This window comes from Salvelinus fontinalis, chromosome 17, assembly GCF_029448725.1.
Source record: "Salvelinus fontinalis isolate EN_2023a chromosome 17, ASM2944872v1, whole genome shotgun sequence".
NCBI classification, from domain to species: domain Eukaryota; kingdom Metazoa; phylum Chordata; class Actinopteri; order Salmoniformes; family Salmonidae; genus Salvelinus; species Salvelinus fontinalis.
The window spans coordinates 45,490,199-45,513,122 of record NC_074681.1 but is presented as its reverse complement, the minus strand read 5'-3'; the positions used below and the strand labels follow the sequence as shown (position 1 = coordinate 45,513,122).

The window sequence follows — 22,924 nt, the reverse complement described above, 5'->3', positions numbered from 1 at the left end:
TAAGAAATAATACATAAAAAAACAAAATACTGCATAATTTCCGAAGGACTCGAAGCGAGGCGATCATCTCTGTTGGCGCCATCTTGCTAATTGACACCATCTGGCATTCTGACAGATAAATCTTGGTTTGGCGGATGCCAGGAGAACACTGCCTGCCCCAAGTCATAGTGCCAACTGTAAAGTTTGGTGGAGGAGGAATAATGGTCTGGGGCTGTTTTTCATGGTTCGGGTTAGGCCCCTTAGTTCCAGTGAAGGGAAATCTTAACACTACAGCATATAATCACATTCTAGACCAGTGTTTCCCAACCGGGGGTACGTGGACAGTCCCCAGGTGGTATGTGGGAAGATTTTCAAAAATGTGAAGGAAAAATATTACCCCACAAAAAATATATTCAATTTAATTACATTTGAATAGGCAGAAAACATTTACTGAGGTCACTGGTGTGAAATCTCTAGTTATTTTATAGGCCTAGTTTTTGACTTTACTTTTGGGGTGTGAGCAATGCTCTGTCGACCTGGCCTCTGGGTGATCGCCCGCCCGTTGGCTCAATGTTTGATCCTCTGCTCGTTCCAAGTGCACGTGATCCTTTGCTCCATGCGCTAGATTGCCTGCTGCTGTTATCCTCACAGAAACTATGATGCTGATGAACTGAATGCTGTACCATTGTCAAATAACACTGTGTGCCGTAGGGACGATGACACGGGCGTTGATATTATTTATCAATTGGTGAAAAAACTATAATAATTCCGGCCCATTTTCTCTGCAGTTGGACGAATCGACTGATGTCAGTGGGGAAGCCCAGTTGATTACGTTTGTGCAATACAAAGACATTTCGGAAATTAATGAGCACATACTGTTGTGCAAGAAGCTAACGGGGAGATCTACAGGTGAGGATGCGTTTCACGTTATTGACAACTTTTTCTCAGAGCACTATCTGGATTGGAAATCCTGTTTTCCTGTGTGCACGGATCATGCTGTATCAATGCCTGGGAGAGTGAAATTATGAAATGCCCACATAAAGAAGGTAAATCCCACTCTATCATTCACAGAGAGGCATTGGCTAGCAAGAGAATGAGTCCTGAGTTACATGATGTTTTGAATAACGCAGTGAAAGTGATTCACTTTATCATGTCCAGGCTTCTGAATAACCGGTTGTTTGAACAGCTCTGTGATGACAGCGGGACTGAGCACAGGCAGCTACAGCTTCACACCGATGTCCGTTGGCTATCCAGAGGGAAATGCTAGCGGCTTTTTGAGCTGCGTGCCGAACTAAGTGATTTTCTGTCTGAGCATTCACACCCCCTTGTGTCTGTGTTTGAGGACACAGACTGGAGAGCCTGCCTTGCCGAACTTGCTGATGTGTTGAGCAAACTGAAAAACCTGAATCGAACTCTGCAAGGTAGACACACACATCCTAAAGATGTATGACAAAGTGTGTGGATTCATGAAGAAGTTCAAACTCTGGGAGAGGAAATGTGAAGATGGGGAAGTAAGTGGTTTTCAGAAGCTTTACACCTCTTTTAACAGGTGATGTTGACAATAGTGCAAATAGTAAGCTCACATTTATCCAAACTCAACAGTGAGTTCAACTCCTACTTCCCTGACATTGAAAACAAGTCTGCCAAACTTCACAGCAAATCTAGGAATCACGCCGGTCGCAAATGCATGAGGGGGTACCTCAGGCAGGTCAAAGTGTTTTAGGAGTACAGAACCTAAAAAAGGTTGGGAACCACTGTTCTAGACGATTCTGTGCTTCCAACTTTGTGGCAACAGTTTGGGGAAGGCTGTTTCCTGTTTCAGCATGACAAGACTCCCGTGTACAAAGTGAGGTCCATACAGAAATGGTTTGTCGAGATCACTGTGGAAGAACTTGACTGGCCTGCACAGAGCCTTGACCTCAACCCCAGCGAACACCTTTGGAATGAATTGGAACGCCTACTGCGAGCCAGGCCTAATCGCCCAACATCAGTGCCCGACCTCACTAATGCTCTTGCGGCTGAACGGAAGCATGTCCCAGCAGCAATGTTCCAACATCTAGTGGAAAGCCTTCGCAGAAGAGTGGAGGCGGTTGTAGCAGCAAAGGGGCAACCAACTCCATATTAATGCCCATGATTTTGTAATGAGATGTTCGACGAGCAGGTGTCCACATACTTTAATACTTATTGAATTTTATTTTTAATACATTTATAAACATTTCAAAAAACATAATTCCACTTTGACATCATTGGGTATTGTGTGTAGGCCAGTCACACCACAAAATATCACAATTTAATCCATTTTAAATGCAGGCTGTAACACAACAAAATGTGCAAAAAGTTAAGGGGTGTGAATACTTTCTGATACGGATCATAACACATTTATTGATGTGACTTACAGTTTATAAAATGTGTCTAATTAAAGTTTCCCTTTAAGTTATCTGCATTTGATGCTTTACGCCACTATTGCCTCTTTGCTATGTTTATGGCCCTTTCTGGTTCAAGACTACCCACTTTTAAATTAAGGCGGGAGCCTCAAAGCAGTGTTAAGTGGCGAGAATGATTTTATTTATTTTTTTAAATCACCTTTTATTTATACACGTAAGTGCATTAAGAACAAATTCTTATTTACAATGACGACCTGTCAAAAGAGAATCTGCCTGTTCTGGGGCGCAACCAGATCTTGATGGTGACTGTAAGTGATTTCACACCGCCGGTGTCCAGGACAGCTGCTTTCACAAGACATGTGGCCTCCGCCAACACTTTAAACTTATTGTTATTTAATCTGACAAGCCCCCTTCTGACACCCCCCCATTCTAGCTGTCCAACACTGACCCTGTTGAAAGTTGACCCAGAGAAATAGTCCCTTTGTCACTGTCCTTATGCACCAGCAGATTATTGTGGTATCACCAGAGAGTACCTTCAGTGTGTATGCTGACTATGTACAGTGCAGGGTCAGTGGTGCATGCCAATACCAGTGTCATGTCAAAATTGACTGTATCCCACAAGTTAGCTAAAGGGTAGGTGTGCGGAAGGAAGACTTACTTCTAGGCCTGTGGCGGTCACAAAATTGAATCAGCCGGTGATTGTCAAGCAAATAACTGTCGGTCACACGGTAATTGACCATTAATTAAGATAAACATATTTAGCATCTCCTGGCTTCCACACATAGCCTACAAGCCATTTAAAAAGTCTAATAAGTTCATGTAATATAGCCTACACCTTCACAATAAATCCATTATATATTTTAGACAGGTCTAAAGAAGCATGATATGAAGAAAATGTAGTCTATTTCAGAAGAAAAGAATAGCATACTCTGAGTTGTCCTTATGTTAGGTCCTAATGTGGCTATGCCAAATGGCTGTGGGCTACACTAGTTCACTGAGCAGGCAAGATTTCTTTCTAATTTCGTTACATTATTTTATAGTATGAAAAATACAATTGAACAAAGCTGAATAAAATATAAATATGTTCTCCACGACACGATTTGAGGGAGTGCGCACATGCGGCTATTCTGTGTTGAGCGGTTAACAAAGAAATAGGTACTCCAATATGCTTAATTTAGAGTTATTAATGTAACTTTAGTTGTTCAACAAACGTTGGGCTATATGTTTTGATTTGTAATACATTGTAAGCCTGCATGATGAGACTCTAATGATGATTTGAAAAAAGTCACTTGAAAGGCATGAGCCCTGCTTATTTTTTTGCATAAGCTGTACACACTCCAATAGTCTCTCATTCACAATTTGACAAGCATTGGATAATGCCTCGAATTTCACGGCGGCATCCTCTTTGTGGCCGTAATGCACACTAAAAAAATCCATGCCTTTCGAGGCCCGGAGTACTGCGTTGTGCCCTTCTCCCTGAGTGTGCTCCGCAATCCGAAGCATCTCTCACTCACATGGCTCTCCATCATGTGATCGGGTCTTTCTCACAGGCTACAACTGAAGACAGACACATCGGGGACGCAATTTGCGCGCGTCCTTATCCAATTCCGAGGTGCATATTGAAGATACTGGAAGAACGTTCCACATTCCACATCGACAACCAACAAGATGAGTAGGCCTAACGAACAAGGAAACCACTAGGCTATGTCAATCTACAATCCCCCTTAGTACAAAGGTCGACCCATTCTATTCTGTGCGAGAAATAAATATTCCAAACATAGTCTGGGACAGTTGTGGGATGCAATAGATCCCAAATTAATACAACCACTAGCATAATGCACACATGGTAAAATGCTATAAGTGCGAATGTTCCATTAGCAGAAAACACCATTATCAAAAGTGACCGCAAATGCAATCATGCATGTAATGCTTTTATTATGAAGGTGCATTTTTATGGTGAAAACTTGAAACTCACACACTGCTTATACTGTATATGCCAGTTAGGCTCTATACCCCCTGTAAAGCGGATGAATGTGCTTAGTTTTAAGAAGTTATTTGGCCACTTTATTAAAACATATAGGCCTATGGGCTAGGCTACATGAGGTGTGCTATGATTAAAAAAAGTCGCCAAAAAAGGCATTGTTTCTTATGCTGGGCATCATTCACAAGTGATAATATATAATTCAGTATATAATATATATATAATATATAAATCAAGTGATTCAAGTGATGAGCTAATATTGTCACTTATCAGACTATTCTTTATTTATCTTGTCTTTACATATACTAAATAATAAATGTGTGAAATTTGTTTTGATTTAGAATGGACCATTATCATGCACCTGTATCGAAACAGGGGCAGTGGGGAAAAATACATGTCATCTATGCACTTAAATAGCGAATGGAGTACGCTTTTCCCCGTGGTTCATTGTCATGCTAGTCAGGTAGGCTATACTCCTGTTGTAAAGATAGGCAATGTGTTTAATATTAGGAAAGTTGAGAAATAAATATAGTAGGCCTAGCCAATAGAAAGCTGATGGGATCCTCGTTTTCTCCCTCAATTGCAACACCTGTAGAAATGTTGCGCAACATGAGTTCATGGGCTCTCATGAAGTGTTTGATTACATTTTTGATTACATTTGCATTGATGAGTACCAGGCAGTTAGCAAGTTCCGTAGGCTACTAATGACCATCAGCAGCATCAGAGCTTGGAGAAGCCTAATTACCGTGGGATTTGACTGCCTTCATGACTCGTGCCTGCCAGTGTGGCAGTAATACGGTCACCACAACAGCCCTACTTACTTCCCTATGTTTTTATGCGAAACAAACAAACAGATAAGTTTGCTCTACTGCTCACCCCCTTCCCCAACTCTCTCTACTCAAACATTATTCATTTTGTTACACATCAAACCAAAACTCACCTTTACCTTCACTGATGTATTCAACCCTCTACGCACTGAACCAAACTAATTTACAGAGCAGCTAGAATGTTAACGGCTGTAACGACTACAGCAATTTGTGTTATAAGGTAGCGATTATTTGACTGAAGTTAAAGGGGTAATCAGCCCATTTTTTGGACTTAAAAATGTATGATATGTACACATTGATTCTTGAAGAATATAGCGTATAAATGCCTCATGAGCTTAGTTCAACTGTCGTACCCCATCAGAACATTGTTTTTGCTTATTTTACTCTGTTTTTTAACAAAATAAATGTAAACAAACACTATATAGCCTCAAAACATGATTAAAACTATAAATTTTATATGGATGGTCAGTCCTTGCATCCATAGCTTTGTCTATGAATTTGAGAGTGGTTACATTTCTCAAGCTCCATCCTTCAGCTTTTTACTGAAACAGGACCGGGGAAAACACTGTGTTATTGTTTCAACTGTTGATTGCCACTTTAAGTAAACTGAGCAATGCATTACTAGTCGCACGTTGTTGAAGAAAAGTTACAAATGAAATCACAATCCCAGATTTTAGTGATATTGATTGTATTTTTAGCACAGACAGAGAGTCAGAAAAACAAACATGAACTATGGCTTCAGCTCGAACTAGGGTTACAAGTGTTACAGCTCAACAACATAAATAGCAGCAAAGGCCGATTTGGACTCCATCTCATGTTGAATTACAAAGCAGCTAGCACGCTAACAGCTAATTTCCAATAACAATGCTGGTTTTCAAATTACAGTAACAACTGACCCTGCAAATCACCCTTGAAGTCTAAGGTTGGCATTTTCATGGTGCAAAAGAGCAAAGACCAAACTCAATCTTTGCTCTTTTGCACCATGAAAATGTCTCTGTCAGACTTCGAGGGTCATTTGTTACCAGTGTTGTTACCTGAAATGATCCATTAGCATGCTAGCTGCTTTGTAATTTACCCTGAAACGTATTCCAAATTGGCCTGCTATTTATGTTGAGTTGAGCTGGAACCAATGGGGGTTACCCTAGTTTCTGTCTGTTTCTGCGAGTCAGCGCTGTCCACCATTTACATTCTGACAGATCCCAAGGCCCCCAGCTCCATATCCTGGCATGTCGTAGCAGTAAAGCATGTGACTGTAGGGCCTATAAAGTCACCTCTGATGACATGTACATTTTAGTCATTTAGCAGACGCTCTTATCCAAAGTGACTTACAGTAGCAATTAGGGTTAAGTGCCTTGCTCAAGGGCACATCAACTGTTCTTTTCCCCACGTCGTCAGCTCGGGGATTCGAACCGGTGACCTTTTTGTTACTGGCCCAACGCTCTTAACCGCTAAGTTACTTGCCGCCCATACCTTATAGTATATACTAGAGCATGTGATGATCTACAGATAGCCCAAATGGAGTAGGATACAGTTCTCATGTTGGGGTGCTAACCTTCCCTTTGCAACTGTTTCTAGAAGGGGTGCTCATATGACCCACATACTACTGATTCAACTCTATGATGTTGGTTTGATCCATTTCTATGACTGTGCCAACAACAGCTATAATATATGCTATTGACATGCTACAAAACTCCTGATACCAGATTTGGCTTTTTTTAATGTTATTTTACTCATCCTTTATTTAACCAGGGAAGTCACAGGATGGTTTTACAACCTTGTTAGCAGGAGAAAAGAGGCTGTGCTTGTGGTCACCAGTGATGGATAATTCTAATTCTCTCTGACTCTAGCTGGGAGATCATTGATGCGGAACAGGACAGCAGATCTGGAGCTGGGCTACAGGTCACAGACTCCTGGACGAGCTTCAAGCTCTTTCTGCAGGAGACCTCCTCCTTCAAGCAGCAGAATCCAGGCAAGGTGAGGCAAATGTGGTTTGTAATAACTGATGCATTATTTTATATGACTGGATATTCATTATTTGCCTTTAATCCAATTTGAAAGTATGATTGATACACTCAATTTACCTTAATTATTTTAGATGCAGCCCGACTCCTGCATTGTATGTCAAGTTCTAAATCAATTATAAAACTTGAGTCCCTTCTCTCCTCATCCTTGCAGCAAAATCTTGCTTAGGGCCCCCAAAAAGCTGGAGCCGGCCCTGGTTGCAACCTAATAAATGTTGCTCTCTTTCCTTCTTCCCCATCTTAGTTTTGCTTGCTGGTCTGCAGTTTGTGCACCTTTTTGGCTGTCTTAGGACGCTACATTCCAGGTGCTCTCATCTTATATGTTTTAGGTAAGTTGTTGGCATCATCCTACCGTATCTTTTGGCAACTAGCCAATATGCAAGGCACAAAATAATCTGGAGAATGTGTTGATTGAAACTGATGTATCATCACTTTAGTTGAGATTATGAAATGTCTTTTATAGCGGAATGTTACAACTCGTGAACCCAGCTTTAGGAAGAAGTTGACATTCAATAAATTGTCCTCCTCCAATTCTGAGCTGAACTATGGTGGTTAATATTTGACATGTAGTATCTTAGCTTCATCCAATGATATTGATTCACTATTTTAATGACCAAAGGATGAATTTATTACTGCTGATCATCATTCACTTGAAGTATGCAAGTGAAGTGCTTTGTCCAATGCCTTAATAATGACTCCAAAAACGAAATATTCAGCTCTCTAAATACCTCGGAGGATACACGCTAGTGTGGTGGAATATTCTAATCAGGTAAGAGAGACTTTGTCATTTCTTCAAAAAATCTTCTTTTTTCAATATTGATTAATTATTGCAATAATGAGGCTGGTCGACCCAACACCTTTGAGTATTGGACCGCGAGTCTAACCTTTACAGACAATGCTGTTTCTTATATACACTAAGAATGGTTAGTCATGGCTGGTTCCACCTCTCCCATGCAGATTGGGAGGCAACATAAGCCACTTTGGATTTATCCTGTGGTCATCTGCACCCGGTGCTATTTCCCAGATGCAAGGATGATTAGACACAATATCAATTATGTTCTACTCCCCCAATCTCGGTTACACCCACCACATCTTATCTATGGAATGCCAGCTGTAGGTTTTTAGGATCCTCTCAGTTCACAAAGACATTTGATGAGAAATTACTCATCAAAGCTATTCAATGCATAAACAGTATAACATAATCTTGTAATTTTGCTCTCACACTAGCCTCTTTCGAAGAATTGAATGGTAATTCCAAATTGCCTCGCCAAGGGGTTGCGTAAGGATGTTCCTATCCTAGTTTTCCCTACAGTATCAGAATTTTCCAGGATTGACATGGTTTTGTGGATCCCTGGAAATGCAGTCCTTCCGTCAGTCTCACGCCGCCTCCAATTGCGGCAGTTTAATTCCCCGCCGTCAGCAGATTCACACACGTTGCTACGTGTGACATATCTGCATGTAAACGGCTCCTCCTAGGGCTGTGGCGGTCATGAAATTTCGTCAGCCGGTGATTGTCAAGCAAACAACTGCCGGTCTCATGGTAATTGATCGTTAATTAACATATACACATTTGCCAGCTCCTGTCTTCCACGCATAGCCTTTGGACCTTTGGAACACCTACATTTAAAAAACAAGTTGAATAAATCCATGTAATACAGCCTACACCATCACAATAAATCCATTATTTATTTTAGACAGGTCTAAAGAAGCATGATATGAAGAAAATCTAGTCTATTTCAGAAGAACAGAATATCATACTCTGAGTTGTCCTTATGTTAGGTCCTGATGTGGCTATGCCAAATGGCTGTGGGCTACACTAGTTAATTTAGCAGACAAGAATTCTATGACGTTATTTTATAGTATGAAGAATACAATTGAACATAGCTGAATAAAATAGAAAGGATATTGTCTCCAAATGATTTGAGGGAGTGCGCACATGCGGCTATTCTGTGTTGAGGAGTTAACAAAGAAACATCTACTCCTATATGCTTAATTTAGAGTTATTTATGTAACTTTAGTTGTGATACAAAACGTTGGGCTACAGTTGAAGTCGGAAGTTTACATACACCTTAGCCAAATACATTTAAACTCTGTTTTTCAAAATACAAACAAATCCCTGTTTTAGGTCAGTTAGGATCACCACTTTATTTTAAGAATGTGAAATGTCCGAATAATAGTAGAGAATTATTTATTTCAGCTTTTATTTATTTCATCACATTCCCTGTTGATCAGAAGTTTACATACCGTAATTGCTGGACTATTAAGCGCACCTGAATATAAGCCGCACCCACTGAATTTAATTTTTTTTTTTTTTTTGTACATAAATAAGCCGCACGTGTCTATAAGCCGCAGGTGCCTACCGGTACATTGAAACAAATGAACTTTACACAGCCTTTAAACGAAACACGGCTTGTAACAAAAATAAATAGGCTTTAACGAAACAGGCTTGTAACATTTTTTTTTTTTTAAATAGCAGTAAACAATAGCCTACCAAGAAAGTCCTTGGTCACTATCTTCCTCCTGTGCACTGAAACCACTGAAGTCATCTCCTTTGGTGTCGGAGTTGAATAGCCTCAGAATTGCTTCATCCGATGTTGGATCGTTTTCATTGCGCTCTCCTCACTTTCATCCGGAGGCAAACTCATCCAAGCCTCATTTTCTAGTTCGGGCCATCTGCTTTTCTTTCCTCTGAAAACTTTTGTTGTCTTTTTGCACTAAGTCAGTTTCTCACGCTGCTGTTTCCAACGTCTTATCATCGACTCATTAAGGCTCCCGTGCAGCAGCACTATTTCCTTTTCCAACAGCCAGATCGATCGCCTTCAAATTGAAAGCTGCATCATATGCATTTCTCCGTGTCTTTGCCATGATGAGGGTGACAAAATGACTACCGTAATCAGAATGATGGAAAGTTTGAGCGCGCTCGATTTACGTCACATTATGTGACGGTGCTCAGTTTTTTGGCGGCATGAATTTGTGAAAGCGGGAAAAATCCATAAATTAGCTGCGTCATTGTATAAAGCGCAAGGTTCATAGCGTGGGAAAAAAGTAGCGGCTTATAGTCCGGAAATTACGGTACACTCAATTGGTATTTGGTAGCATTGCCTTTAAAATGTTTAACTTGGGTCAAACGTTTCGGGTAGCCTTCCACAAGCTTCCCACAATGTTGGGTGAATTTTGGCCCATTCCTCCTGACAGAGCTGGTGTAACTGAGTCAGCTTTGTAGGCCCCCTTGCTCACACACGCTTTTTCAGTTCTGCCCACAAATTTTCTATAGGTTTGAGGTCAGGTCTTTGTAATGGCCACTCCAATACCTTGACTTTGTTGCCCTTAAGCCCTTTTGCCACAACTTTTGAAGTGTGCTTGGGGTCATTGTCCATTTGGAAGACCCATTTGCGACCAAGCTTTAACTTCCTGACTGATGTCTTGAGATGTTCCTTCAATATATCCACATAATTTTCCACTTCATGATGCCATCTATTATGTGAAGTGCACCAGTCCCTCCTACAGCAAATTACCCCACAACATGATGCTGCCACCCCCGTGCTTCACGGTTGGGATGGTGTTCTTCTCCCCCTTTTTCCTCCAAACATAACGATGGTCATTATGGCCAAACAGTTCTATTTTTCTTTCATCAGACCAGAGAACATTTCTCCAAAAAGTACGATCTTGGTCCCCATGTGCAGTTGCAAATCATAGTCTGGCTTTTCTATGGCGGATCTGGAGCAGTGGCTTCTTCCTTGCTGAGCGGCCTTTCAGGTTATGTCGATATAGGACTCGTTTTACTGTGGATATAGATACTTTTGCACCTGTTTCCTCCAGCATCTTCACAAGTTAATTTGCTGTTGTTCTGGGATTGATTTGCACTTTTCACACCGAAGTACGCTCATCTTTAGGAGACAGAACGCGCCTCGTTCCTGAGCGGTATGACAGCTGCGTGGTTCCATGGTGTTTATACTTGCGTACTATTGTTTGTACAGATGAACGTGGTACCTTCAGGCATTTGGAAATTGCTACCAATAATGAACCAGACTTGTGGAGGTCTACAATTTTTTTTCTGAGGTCTTGGCAGATTTCTTTTGATTTTCCCAGGATGTCAAGCAATGAATCACTGAGTTTGAAGGTAGGCCTTGAAATTCATCCACAGGTACACCTCCAATTGACTCAAATTATGTAAATTAGCCTATCAGAAGCTTCTAAATCCATGACGGAATTTTCCAAGCTGTTTAAAGGCACAGTCAACTTAGTGTATGTTAACTTCTGACCCAATGAAATTGTGATACAGTGAATTATAAGTGAAATAATCTGTCTGTAAACAATTGTTGGAAAAATGACTTGTGTCATGCACAAAGTAGATGTCCTAACCGACTTGCCAAACAGTGGTTGGAGTGTTTGAAAAACGAGTTTTAATGACTCCAACCTAAGTGTATGTAAACTTCCGACTTAAACTGTATATGTTTTGATTTTTAAAACATTCTAAGGCTGCATGATGCGACTCTAATGATGATTTCAAAAAAGTTGCATGAAAGGCTTGAGCTCTGCTTTGTTTCTTGCGAAGGCTGAATACACTTAATCAGTCTCTCATTCACAATTTGACAAGCACTTGATAATGCCTGGAATTTCCCGGCGGCATCCCCTTTGTGTGGCCATTGTGCTGAATATAATAATTATAATTCCCTTCTCCAGGCTGCATGCTTCAAACCACCTCTCAGTCACGTGATCGTGGCTCTCAGTCACGTGATCGTGTCTTTCTCACAGGCGCATGTCCTTATCCAATTCCCGAGGCACATATCGAAGATATTGGAAGAACTGTCCACATTTTCTTTTTGTCAGCCAACAAGATGAGTAGGCCTAACAAACATCAATCTATTTCCCTCATAGTACAAAAGTTGACCTATTCTGTGCGAGAAATATATATTCCAAACCTGGTCTGGGACAGTTGTGGGATGGGATAGATCCCATAGTAATACAACTAGCATCAAATAACGTTTTTGAGCAATGAGGCTGACACGACAGATCAGATCGTTTAGCTTAAAATGTGAATAAACAATTAGGCTATTTCTTAACATTATAAGCGCAGCCATGAGCACATGGCAGTTGGCTATAAGCGTAATGTTCCATTAGCAGGAAAACACCATTCTCAAAAGTGACCGCAAATGCATTTATGCATGGAATGCTTTTATTATAAAGGTGGATTTTTATGGAGAAAACTATTTTCCCCAAACTTGAAACACATGCTGCTTATATATGCCAGTTAGGCTCTAAACTTGTTGTAAAGCTGATTAATGTGCATAATTTTAAGAAGTTATTTGGCCACTGTAGTTTTGAAACAAACAAAATAGGCCTGTGGACTAGGCTACATGAGGTGTGCGTGCGACCATAATTTTGAAAAAATCGTTAACAAAAAGGCATATGTTTTTTTTGCCTTACTGCACACCAGCTGGACATCATTCACAAGTGATAATATATCATTCACAAGTGAAAGGCTAATATTGTCACCCATCAGACTATCCTTGATTTAATCTTGTCTTTACATATACTAAATAAAATATGTGTGAAATTAGTTTTGATTTAGAATGAACCATTATCATGCACTTAAATAGCGAATGGAGGACACTTTTCCATGGTTCATTTTCATGCCAGCCAGGTAGGCTAATATTGTACTCCTGTTGTAAAGACAAGCAATGTGCTTAATATTTGGAAAGTTGAGAAATAAATAAAGTAGGCCTAGCCTATAGATAGCTGATGGGATACTCCTCTTTTTAATAGAGGTCATCACTCTGTTTTCTCACACAATTGCATAGCCTACAGGAATGTTGCGCAGTATGAGCTCATGGGCTCTCATGAAGTGTTTGTTTAGATTTTCGATGCATTTGCATTTATGTCCGAGTGACTAGAGGGACAATAGAGTGCTGAGTACCAGGCAGTTAGCAAGTTTTGTAGGCTACTAATGACCATCAGCCTAATAACAGTGATAAAGCGGTCACGTGGAATTTGACTGCCATCATGACTCGTGACCGCCGGTGTGGCGGTAATCCGATCTCCGTAACAGCCCTAGCTCCTCCATCTGTTAACTATGTCGCCCCCATATTCTTGCACCCCCCCCCCCCCCCCCCGGTCTCCCTCTATTATTAGTGCTGGGCGTCTTCCTGTGGCCACTGATGTCAGCGCATGACTGTGGGTTGTGGATGAAGCCAGTTCTGCAGAAGCTGGACTTCGGACTGGAAAGATTCCTTCAGAATATCAGAGAGAATCATGGTAACTAACCACTCCAAGATTGCTCGCACCCCCACACACACACACACAATAATAGCAGATCCACAGATGTTTTATTCTGTGTTTTCTGTTTCAGAAAAGAGACTCCTTCTGGCACAAGCTGACCGGGAGAGTATTGAAGCCGATCTGTCCTCCCTTTTCCCCAAGGTTGGTTCATCCTTTGCTGTAATCTAATTAGACATTTGTTGACAATCATTTAAATTCAATGCTCATGATCCATATCTGGGTTTTGTAATAGTGGGGTTAGTTAGTTGTAAAGGGAGGAAGAAGGAAGGAACCATTTTGGAAATGGGAAAGTTCTATCAGATCATGTTCAATAAGAACACAGATGTCAAAACATTTGGCTGTGGGGTGCCCTACTGATCATGACTCAGATGATCTAGCCACAAAAAAAACTCTGGTCCCTAGCTATGACCTCATCACCTGACTCTGGGCCCTAATTATGACCATGTGGCCTGACAAGGAAAAGGGTCTACAGTTTTACCAGGCCAGGTTCAGAAGGGCACACCGTAGCAAATGTTGTACAAAGGAAAAGTACATACAGTGGTTGCTCCACCAAATGTTTTGCGATTATGCTGCGGTACTTAGAGGTAATTTGTGGTTTAGTACGGTACCCTGCGTCACCACTTCATTGCTCCAGACCAGCGCAAGGGGGAGTTAGAGCACTGATTATGCTTTTGGGTCCTACTGTGTCTCTAACTGACAATGAATGGGCGACATAAACCTAAATAGAAACTGATAATTGTGCACAACTTCAATATTACTTTATAAAACTTTTGTTACACTAGGTTTTTATTATTTTATTTTGTTAGGATTATTTTGCTCTTACTGTAGTAGTGTAGCCCACTCACGGCCGGTCACGTTGTACAGCGCATGAGTGGTGCAACGGTCTAAGACACTCTACAGATGCTGGTTCAATACCCGTGCTGACCTCGACTGGGAGACCCATGAGATGACTGTCGGTTTTTGGTTTCTCTTCCTCTAAAAACAGAAATAAATAATTCTAAATAACAAACTGGCTTTATTTACAAATTAGTAACAATGTCACACCCCATGTTCAAGAATGGCCTTTTTCTTGCTCATTTTACATTACTTGAAAATTAATAATCTCCAAAATATTGTTCTTTTTTAAACAAAGCTATTATTATTATTATTAATTTAGAATTATATAAAAGCCGTTTGGATATTCTCACAGATATATTATTAACCCTGTTATTAGCAGGACAATATATATTGGTCATATTGGTAGTGGCTCCTGAGTGGCACACAATGGGATTGCCTTGCAGTTCTCCAGCTGTATTCACTGAAAGCGCAAGGTTCAAGGCACGAGTGCAGGGGGCACGGGATGGGGCATTGCACTAATAATGGCGCTGACTAGGGAAACGTTCCCACTGTTCTTAGTGCCAGTTGGCACGTTCAAACGAAAACAATGTAACTAATAATGGCATCTTTATGCTTTCGTTAATAAAATAATGATAAAAATACTGTTTCAAATGCCAATGTTTATTTAGTTATGGATCAATAACGAATTACTATGGGAATAAATATCACTGAATTACAGAACTATTGGAACAAAGTTGTCTAATGAAGGTGCACAAATTGTTTCTTACTGGAAAACACTCTTTCAAACACACATTGTCACGTGGTATAGCGCCATTATGGCTATTAGCAGGTAGCTGGACAATAGACTTGCCTAGAAGGAGGGTAGGGGGAGAGTTCTATTGTCAAATGTATTTCTTCAGTTACATTGGCTGTGTCACAACCGGCCGTGATTGGTTGCAATTTCAGTTTAATCCACCAGAAAAGACTAAACAAATAATACAACAAAAAGTATTATTATTATTATTATGTATTAAATCCGACCATGATTGGCAGTCCCATAGGGCGGCGCACAATTAGCCCAGCGTTTATCTCCCTCTAAGAACAGAAATAAATGTTTTGGCGTTTACAAATATCATTTTGGCCTTTATTCAGATTACAATTGCTCACTTTCATTTTTTTGAAAATGAAATAACCTCCAAAATATCGTTATATATTATCAAGTTGATGGCACGGTCATATAGAGGCACCTACATAAAGCTGAGTGACTCACTCATTCATGGCTTTGGATCAAGTACTAACATTCTTTCTGAGTCTTTAATAAAGAAATGTTTTGGTTAACCTGACCTGGACACCATATACAGTATCATAATAGCCCATTATGGGCTATTAGCAGGACAATATACCTTTACCAACACCTCTCTGTATTTTGATACTTTGTGCATGGGGCTTCCCCAGTGGTGCAGCTGTCCAAGTCACCGCATGCAAAATGCATTTCTACAGATAGATTGGTTTCAATTTAGAATCCTCCAATCCTCTAAATGTAATTATTGGTGGAGAGTCACGTCATATTTTTCGATATACTGTAGGCCTACCGTAGGCAACGTAGGTATATTGTCCTGCTAATAGCCCATAATGGGCTAATAGCCCATAATGGGCTATTATAATACTGTACATGGTGTCCAGGTCAGGATAATCAAAACATTTATTTCTTATAATGTGCTGTTAAAAGTGGTGTAGGTCTTATTTATTTAAAAAGCATATTGAAGTTAGAAGCAATAGGATTTGAAGCAATAGCCTACAATTATTTTAGCACCGTTTCACACTGCTCTGAGACAAGCATGGGGACTGGTCTTGATAAATCAATGAGATTTTTATTTTGACTGAATCTCCGTTTGGGTATTGGTTAGACTACAATTATGGTGTAGAAATGTTATGCTCTTAGTGTAACCTTTATTTAACTAGGTAAGTCAGTTAAAACTTCTTATGGCTGGGATCCCGTTAACGGGATCGATATGACAACAGCTGGTGAAAGTGCAGGGCGCCAAATTCAAAACAACAGAAATCTCATAATTAAAATTCCTCAAACATAAAAGTATTTTACACCATTTTAAAGATAAACTTGTTGTTAATCCCACCACATTGTCCGATTTCAAAGCGGCTTTACGACGAAATCACACCAAACGATTATGTTAGGTCAGCGCCTAGTCACAGAAAAACACAGCCATTTTTCCAGCCAAAGATAGGAGTCACAAAAAGCAGAAATAGAGAAAAAATTAATCACTAACCTTTGATGATCTTCATCAGATGACACTCATAGGACTTCATGTTACGCAATACATGTATGTTTTGTTCGATAAAGTTCATATTTATATACAAAAATCGGAGTTTACATTGGCACGTTACGTTCAGTAGTTCCAAAACATCCGGTGATTTTGCAGAGAGCCTCATCAATTTACAGAAATACTCATAATAAACATTTATAAAAGATACAACTATTATGCATGGAATTATAGATACACTTCTCCTTAATGCAACCGCTGTGTCAGATTTCAAAAAGCTTTACCGAAAAAGCACACCATGCAATAATCTGAGTACAGCGCTCAGACAACAAATCAAGCCATTCAGATATCCGCCATGTTGTGGAGTCAACAAAGTCAGAAATAGTATTATAAATATTAACTTACCTTTGATGATCTTCATCAGAATGCACTCCCAGGAATCCCAGTTCCACAATAAATGTTTTATTTGTTCGATAATCCCCATCATTTATGTCCAAATACCTCCTTTTTGTTAGCGCGTTTAGCCCAGTAATCCAAATTCATGATCAGCGAGCAGACACAAAGTCAAAAGGTTCCGTTACAGTCCGTAGAAACATGTCAAACGATGTATAGAATCAATCTTTAGGATGTTTTTATCATAAATCTTCAATAATGTTTCAACCGGAGAATTCCTTTGTCTTCAGAAATGCAAGCTAACTATCACGTGGCACTCTGCCAGACCCCTGACTCAAAGAGCCCTCATTCCCCCCTCCTTCACAGTAGAAGCATCAAACAAGGTTCTAAAGACTGTTGACATCTAGTGGAAGCCTTAGGAAGTGCAATATGACCAATATCCCACTGTATATTCGATAGGCGATGAGTTGAAAAACTACAAACCTCAGATTTCCCACTTCCTGGTTGGATTTTTTCTCAGGTTTTTGCCTGCCATATGAGTTCTGTTATACTCACAGACATCATTCAAACAGTTTTAGAAACTTCAGAGTGTTTTCTATCCAAATATACTAATAATATGCATATCTTAGCTTCTGGGACTGAGTAGCAGGCACCTGGGCACCTTACTCATCCAAGCTACTCAATACTGCTCCCAGCCATAAGAAGTTAACAACTAATTCTTATTTACAAGGACAGCCTACTCCTTCCTAACCATCGGGGAATTGAAACCCGGTCTCCCGCGTGCCCGCACGACACGGGGATTCTTTAGCTAAATAGCCAAGTACTGTAGCCTACTCCCGACCATCACGTTGTACAGCGTCATATTTTCCGTTTCATCCTAACGGAAACCCAGAGGGTTTTTCGTTTTAATTGGAATAGAAACACCATAATATTAAGCAAATTAATTAAGCATATTTTCTTAAAATCAGTCCCATATACTTACAAAAAAGGTTTTAAATTCTCTAGTACAGCCACTATTGAAGGCCATCAAATGCTTCTCAAAGATGCCCTCTGGTGGTCAAACTAGCACTAACTGGCATTAATGGTACCAGTGGCACTTAAATAACATGCCATAGAATTCTTTGGCACCACACAAGCTGTGCTGCAGTACGCTGCAACTTTTAAAGGACAAACCAATGTACTGTATGTATTCTTATTTGACTGTTCAGGAAGTAACTTTCTGTTTCCAAAAACAAATGTCCTACCGAACATTACCCAGAAAAAAAAGTAAGGTCCTAATAATGTTACTGTACTTGCAACAGTTGGACTCCACAGTTTGTAAGGAGATGTCTATATCGGATACAGAGGCCTCTGATGTGACGTGGACAGACAACGGAACATTTAACCTGTCTGAGGGACATACGCCCCAGACTGAGAACTCAGATGGTGAGTGTTACTGTGTGTGTGTATTCCAGTGTGAGTACATATGCAATATTCCAAACATTTAGAATCAAGTGCCGTGACAAGTATTTTCAATTGTGTGATCGTTTTTGTCAACTCAAAATGTCACCCTATAATACAAAGTAACTGTAATTCACGTGAAGAACATGGTGGTTTTTATTTTCCTGCAGACCTAGACAGAGAAGAACTATTCATAGGGGGCCTCCCGGAATTCCCCTCCTTGGACAACGGCACCAATGGGGAGGACGATGACGACCTGAGCATCGGCCTACCCACCCCCCCTATCCACCCACCCCAGCACAGCAGATCCAAGGGGGGGTCCGAGCCCCCCCTCCAGGGGGACCCTTCCACCCAGGCCATGGAGTTTGTCCACAAGATGGCAGGCAATGTCATTGCAGCCGCCGCCACTGCTGTCATTCAGGAGAGGCTGGAGGCCGCCATCGGTAGCATCATAACCACAGACCCCCACCCCAGGTCCCTGCTGTACCCCAACCCCACAACACTGCTGCCCCTGGACCTGGCAGAGGAGTCGTCATCGGACAGCGATGTGGAGGAATTTGAGCTGCTGGACCAGTCCGAGCTGGAGCAGCTGGAAGGGGAGCTGGGCCTTGGGGCGAGCGCAGCAGTGGCGGCCAAAGAGCCCAAAAAATCATTGTCTTCTTCCAGTGGCTTCTTTTCAAAACTCCTGGGCCGCCATTGATTAGAGCAGGGGTGTCAGGAGGATGTGGTGCAGGTCTAGTAGGGGGTTAGAGGGTAGAGGGCACGTGGAGACAGAGAGGGGCCTTGTTTGGGGGGTGGTGGGTGGGGTGGTTAGGGGTGCAGAGACTGTGGGGGTTTGGCGAAACAATATGGTGTTGCATTCTATTTCCAGTTGTACTAAAAATGAATACTCCTGCATTACATGATCGATATGTTCCAGAGCGAGAGGAAGGGGGTGTTCAGCAAGCATGATGCTATATGGAGATTGGAGATGTGGAGTTGTCAGGGGGCTGTGTCAGTATTGGTGTGGTGAGATTGTGACTTTTATTTAACGATTTTCACATCATCAACCTGTAGTAAAGTTATGGGTAGGAATGGAAAGGAATGTGGTGGTGTTTCTGATTTGCTGCCAAAAGGACTACATTTGTGTTTTGTTGGTCAATTTCTTCAACAAATGATCAGGTCTATGTAATTATCAAACATATATTAGTAATGGAAAGGAAACTCACTCTTTGTTTAAGTATTAAAATACTCATTTTAGTAATACAATTTAGGCAGAAGTTGATGCAGAGTACAGTATATGCTAGTTCTCCCCAAGTTCTGCAAAATGGCTAAGACATCCTGTAACTCACAGCCTCCCCAATCCCCCTTACATAACTTTCCCTAGCAACAACATTTTAATAAATCTACCCCCCCCCCCCCCCCCTGACAGCAGGAACCTTTTTATCAGCAAGTAAAAACTCAGAAGTGGGTTTGACCAAAACTTGACCTTTCATCACAAGTATAGAGTCATAGCAATGTGAACGAGTATAATCATCTTCTGACAGGTGGCTGGTTTCATCAGGTCTGTGGCAGCCTTGTGTTCTCAGAAAACCCGATAACCACGGTGGGATCCAGACTGGTGGAGTCTGAATGTAGACGCCTTCTGATAGTGTCTGAAGGTCACAACACTAAAAACAGGTTTTAACACAGACAGAGGTCTCCTGAGGAGACCTTACAATTTATCATAACATAATTTATTAACCCTTTAAAAGGTATGAGGCCTTGGTTTAACCTTCTTTAGTTTCAAGATTCATACACTGGCCCGATTGGGCCCATTCAACTCCATCACCCATTAATCAACAGTACAGCTTAATTCGACCAGACCTACGACGATGACAATCATCTGTGCTAACAATGGAACCAATTGTTCAAACCCATACTGTTTGTGCATATTGGTTCTTACTGAAGCACAAGTAAGGTAACAAATCCTGTAGTTAACTGGAACATGCAACGATGTGATGACAGATAATAGTATACATTATATTTTGTATCATTTTTTTCGTTTTTCTAATTTTGTATATTGTTCATTAAGCCATAATATAGGTGAGGGACTTCACATTTTACGACATGCAATTGGTCTCACGATATTATGCATGGTAATCTTTTGACTTTTAACGGATGTTCAGTAACACTGTACCTAAAGGGATATTCCTCTCAAATCTAACATACAACCTTATATTTTGAGTGGAACATCCTTTTAAAGTTCATTGTCTGGGATGCTGACATATGACTGACACAAGAATGTTGTAATTTCTCTTTGAACATTTTGTGACAAACCATTTATAAGTTCATTGGGCCCTGACTTTTTTTCCTGTCAATGTTTCCTTGTCTAGTGACTTGGTCAGGACAAAGTAATTGAACTGACATAGCACTTGATTCATTCTGCTTGTGAATGTTTCGTCAGTTGTCACAAACTATGAAGTCAGTGTCTATTAAGTGTTATGACAGAATCCATGTCAGTCAGGTGGCAGTATTATAAAGGAGTTATAGCTCTCCACACTTCAAGCAAAAATGTTGCTCCACATTTTATTTGTACTTGTACCTTATTATTTGACAATGCTACTAGGCACTTGGGACATAATCACTTAGTAGTGACAGTTTTAAACTTCATGCAAACAGAATGTAAGATCTCTTTCATTGGACATGAAAAATTCACCCTAACAGCTTGCACGGTACATTATTGAGATTGTCTGTCGATCGCAAAGAGAAGGGGTAATTTAGAAAATTCACCCCAAAATGTTTAGGTGGGGATATGCAGCTGCAAGTTGCCATAGTTACTGTGTAATTTGTTTGAAGTTAGTGTTCGCCTTCTTGAGTAAAGTTGAAGGGCTAACTGAGCTCAATATGTCATAAGGAATTGACCAAGCCCACAAATTGGGAAAAACAAACATTATTTCCTATTGACCCCCATTGTAAAAGAGCCAACTTCGTCATAGATTTTTTGTTATGCCCGAAAAGCTGTAACCAGGTCAAAAATCCCGACCTACAGTTTGCAATGCTCCCATGTAGGAAAATAGAGCCTGCGAGAAGAGCCCTTTGGGTTCAATCTATTCGGAGTGGGAAATTGTGGGGACCCTGTGTCAAAGTAGGCTACACGTAGCTATGTGTGTGGGAAACATTTAATGACAGATAAAGACATTTAACTTGATTAGTATAGTCAGTTTGTAACTCCAAACTATTTTTAGCTGTATAGTCCATTTGTTTGCGTTTTTGGTATTGGCTAACTTAATGTTTCGGGCGGTAGCTAGCTAGCACTCACTCTCATGTGGCTGCTAGCACCATAATGAAAAGGGCCATGAAGGAATCCCTATAATGTGCTCTTCTAAGTAGTGACAATGCACGGGAACAGGCAATGTTAAAAATGTATCTTTAGACATGTACTTTTCTTAAATGTAGTTTTGTAATTGACGTAAACAAGCAGACAAGAGAAAAGTCAAGTTTTTGCTGTGAGCCAATTGGTAACCTAGGTAACCACAGGTTGGTTTGCCAACAGGCAGGCATGGCTGCTGCGTTCTATCTAATACCGACTGGGACTATCCAAACAAAATAATAAAAGTTATCAGACCAAGCTTGTGTTTCCGATGATTGACAAGGGTAGGAGGTACATCCTGGGGGAAAATATATTTCATACTGCGCAACATTTAATTGATTATTGAATATGCCAATAATAAACCCCTGTGCTAAAAACAAGATTGACAACGTGTAATAACCATTAAAAACTAACCGAAGAGATTCTCCATCATATAGCCTGCCTTTTTCTAAATATATGCTATGACTGTCAAGACAAATATATGCATTTTACACCACGGAATATGAACATATAACATATAATCAGGAGTTTAAACAAGTCATTTATTGATTACAATAGCCATGAGTTAATATGCATTCTGTTCGCTATCATGTCAAATCATGGCAGTATGTGATTGCCTTACAGTGACAAATTCACTGAACTGTGTCTTCTTTAAACTGCTCAATAGTTTCTTCACATTAGAAAGTTCATCTTACACACTTGTGTGAGTTGTTAGCTATTTGTCTGAAGTGAAGCATAAGCAAAATGTAGTTGTATGTAAATGATCAAGAATATTATTAATAAAGTGTGAAAATGTAACACCTTGTGATTTCTCTGTGTGTGTGAATTCTCGTCAGAACAAGCCATACATTTCTATAAACTTGTATTTGTGTTTTTTGTCAAATGCACAAGTACACTGAAATGCTTAACTTGCAAGCCATTCCCAACAATGCAGTAGTCAATATCAAAATACTATAAAAAAAAAATATATATATATATATATACAGTACCAGTCAAAAGTTTGGACATACCTACTCATTCCAGGGATTCTTTATTTTTACTATTTTCTACATTGTAGAATAATAGTGAAGACATCAAAACTATGAAATAACACATATGGAATCATCTAGTAACCAAAAAAGTGTTAAACAAATGAAAATATATTTTATATTTGAGATTCTTCAAAGTAGCCACCCTTTGCCTTGATGACAGCTT

At 40.3% G+C, this 22,924-nt stretch overlaps 1 protein-coding gene across 3 annotated transcripts in view; it reads left to right on the top strand.

The window, feature by feature from the left end:
• Window positions 1-22,528, top strand: part of retreg1 (reticulophagy regulator 1) — a 67,508-nt gene extending 44,980 nt beyond the window's left edge. For all 3 annotated transcript variants that reach the window (XM_055867582.1, XM_055867585.1, XM_055867583.1), the window contains 6 exons: window positions 7,019-7,145; window positions 7,437-7,521; window positions 13,325-13,447; window positions 13,542-13,612; window positions 18,261-18,384; window positions 18,570-22,528. In XM_055867582.1, coding sequence (XP_055723557.1) covers window positions 7,019-7,145; window positions 7,437-7,521; window positions 13,325-13,447; window positions 13,542-13,612; window positions 18,261-18,384; window positions 18,570-19,099 — 1,060 coding nt within the window. In that variant the 3' untranslated portion in view covers window positions 19,100-22,528. The remainder of the gene's footprint in view (window positions 1-7,018; window positions 7,146-7,436; window positions 7,522-13,324; window positions 13,448-13,541; window positions 13,613-18,260; window positions 18,385-18,569) is intronic.
• Window positions 22,529-22,924: the final 396 nt, after the last annotated feature.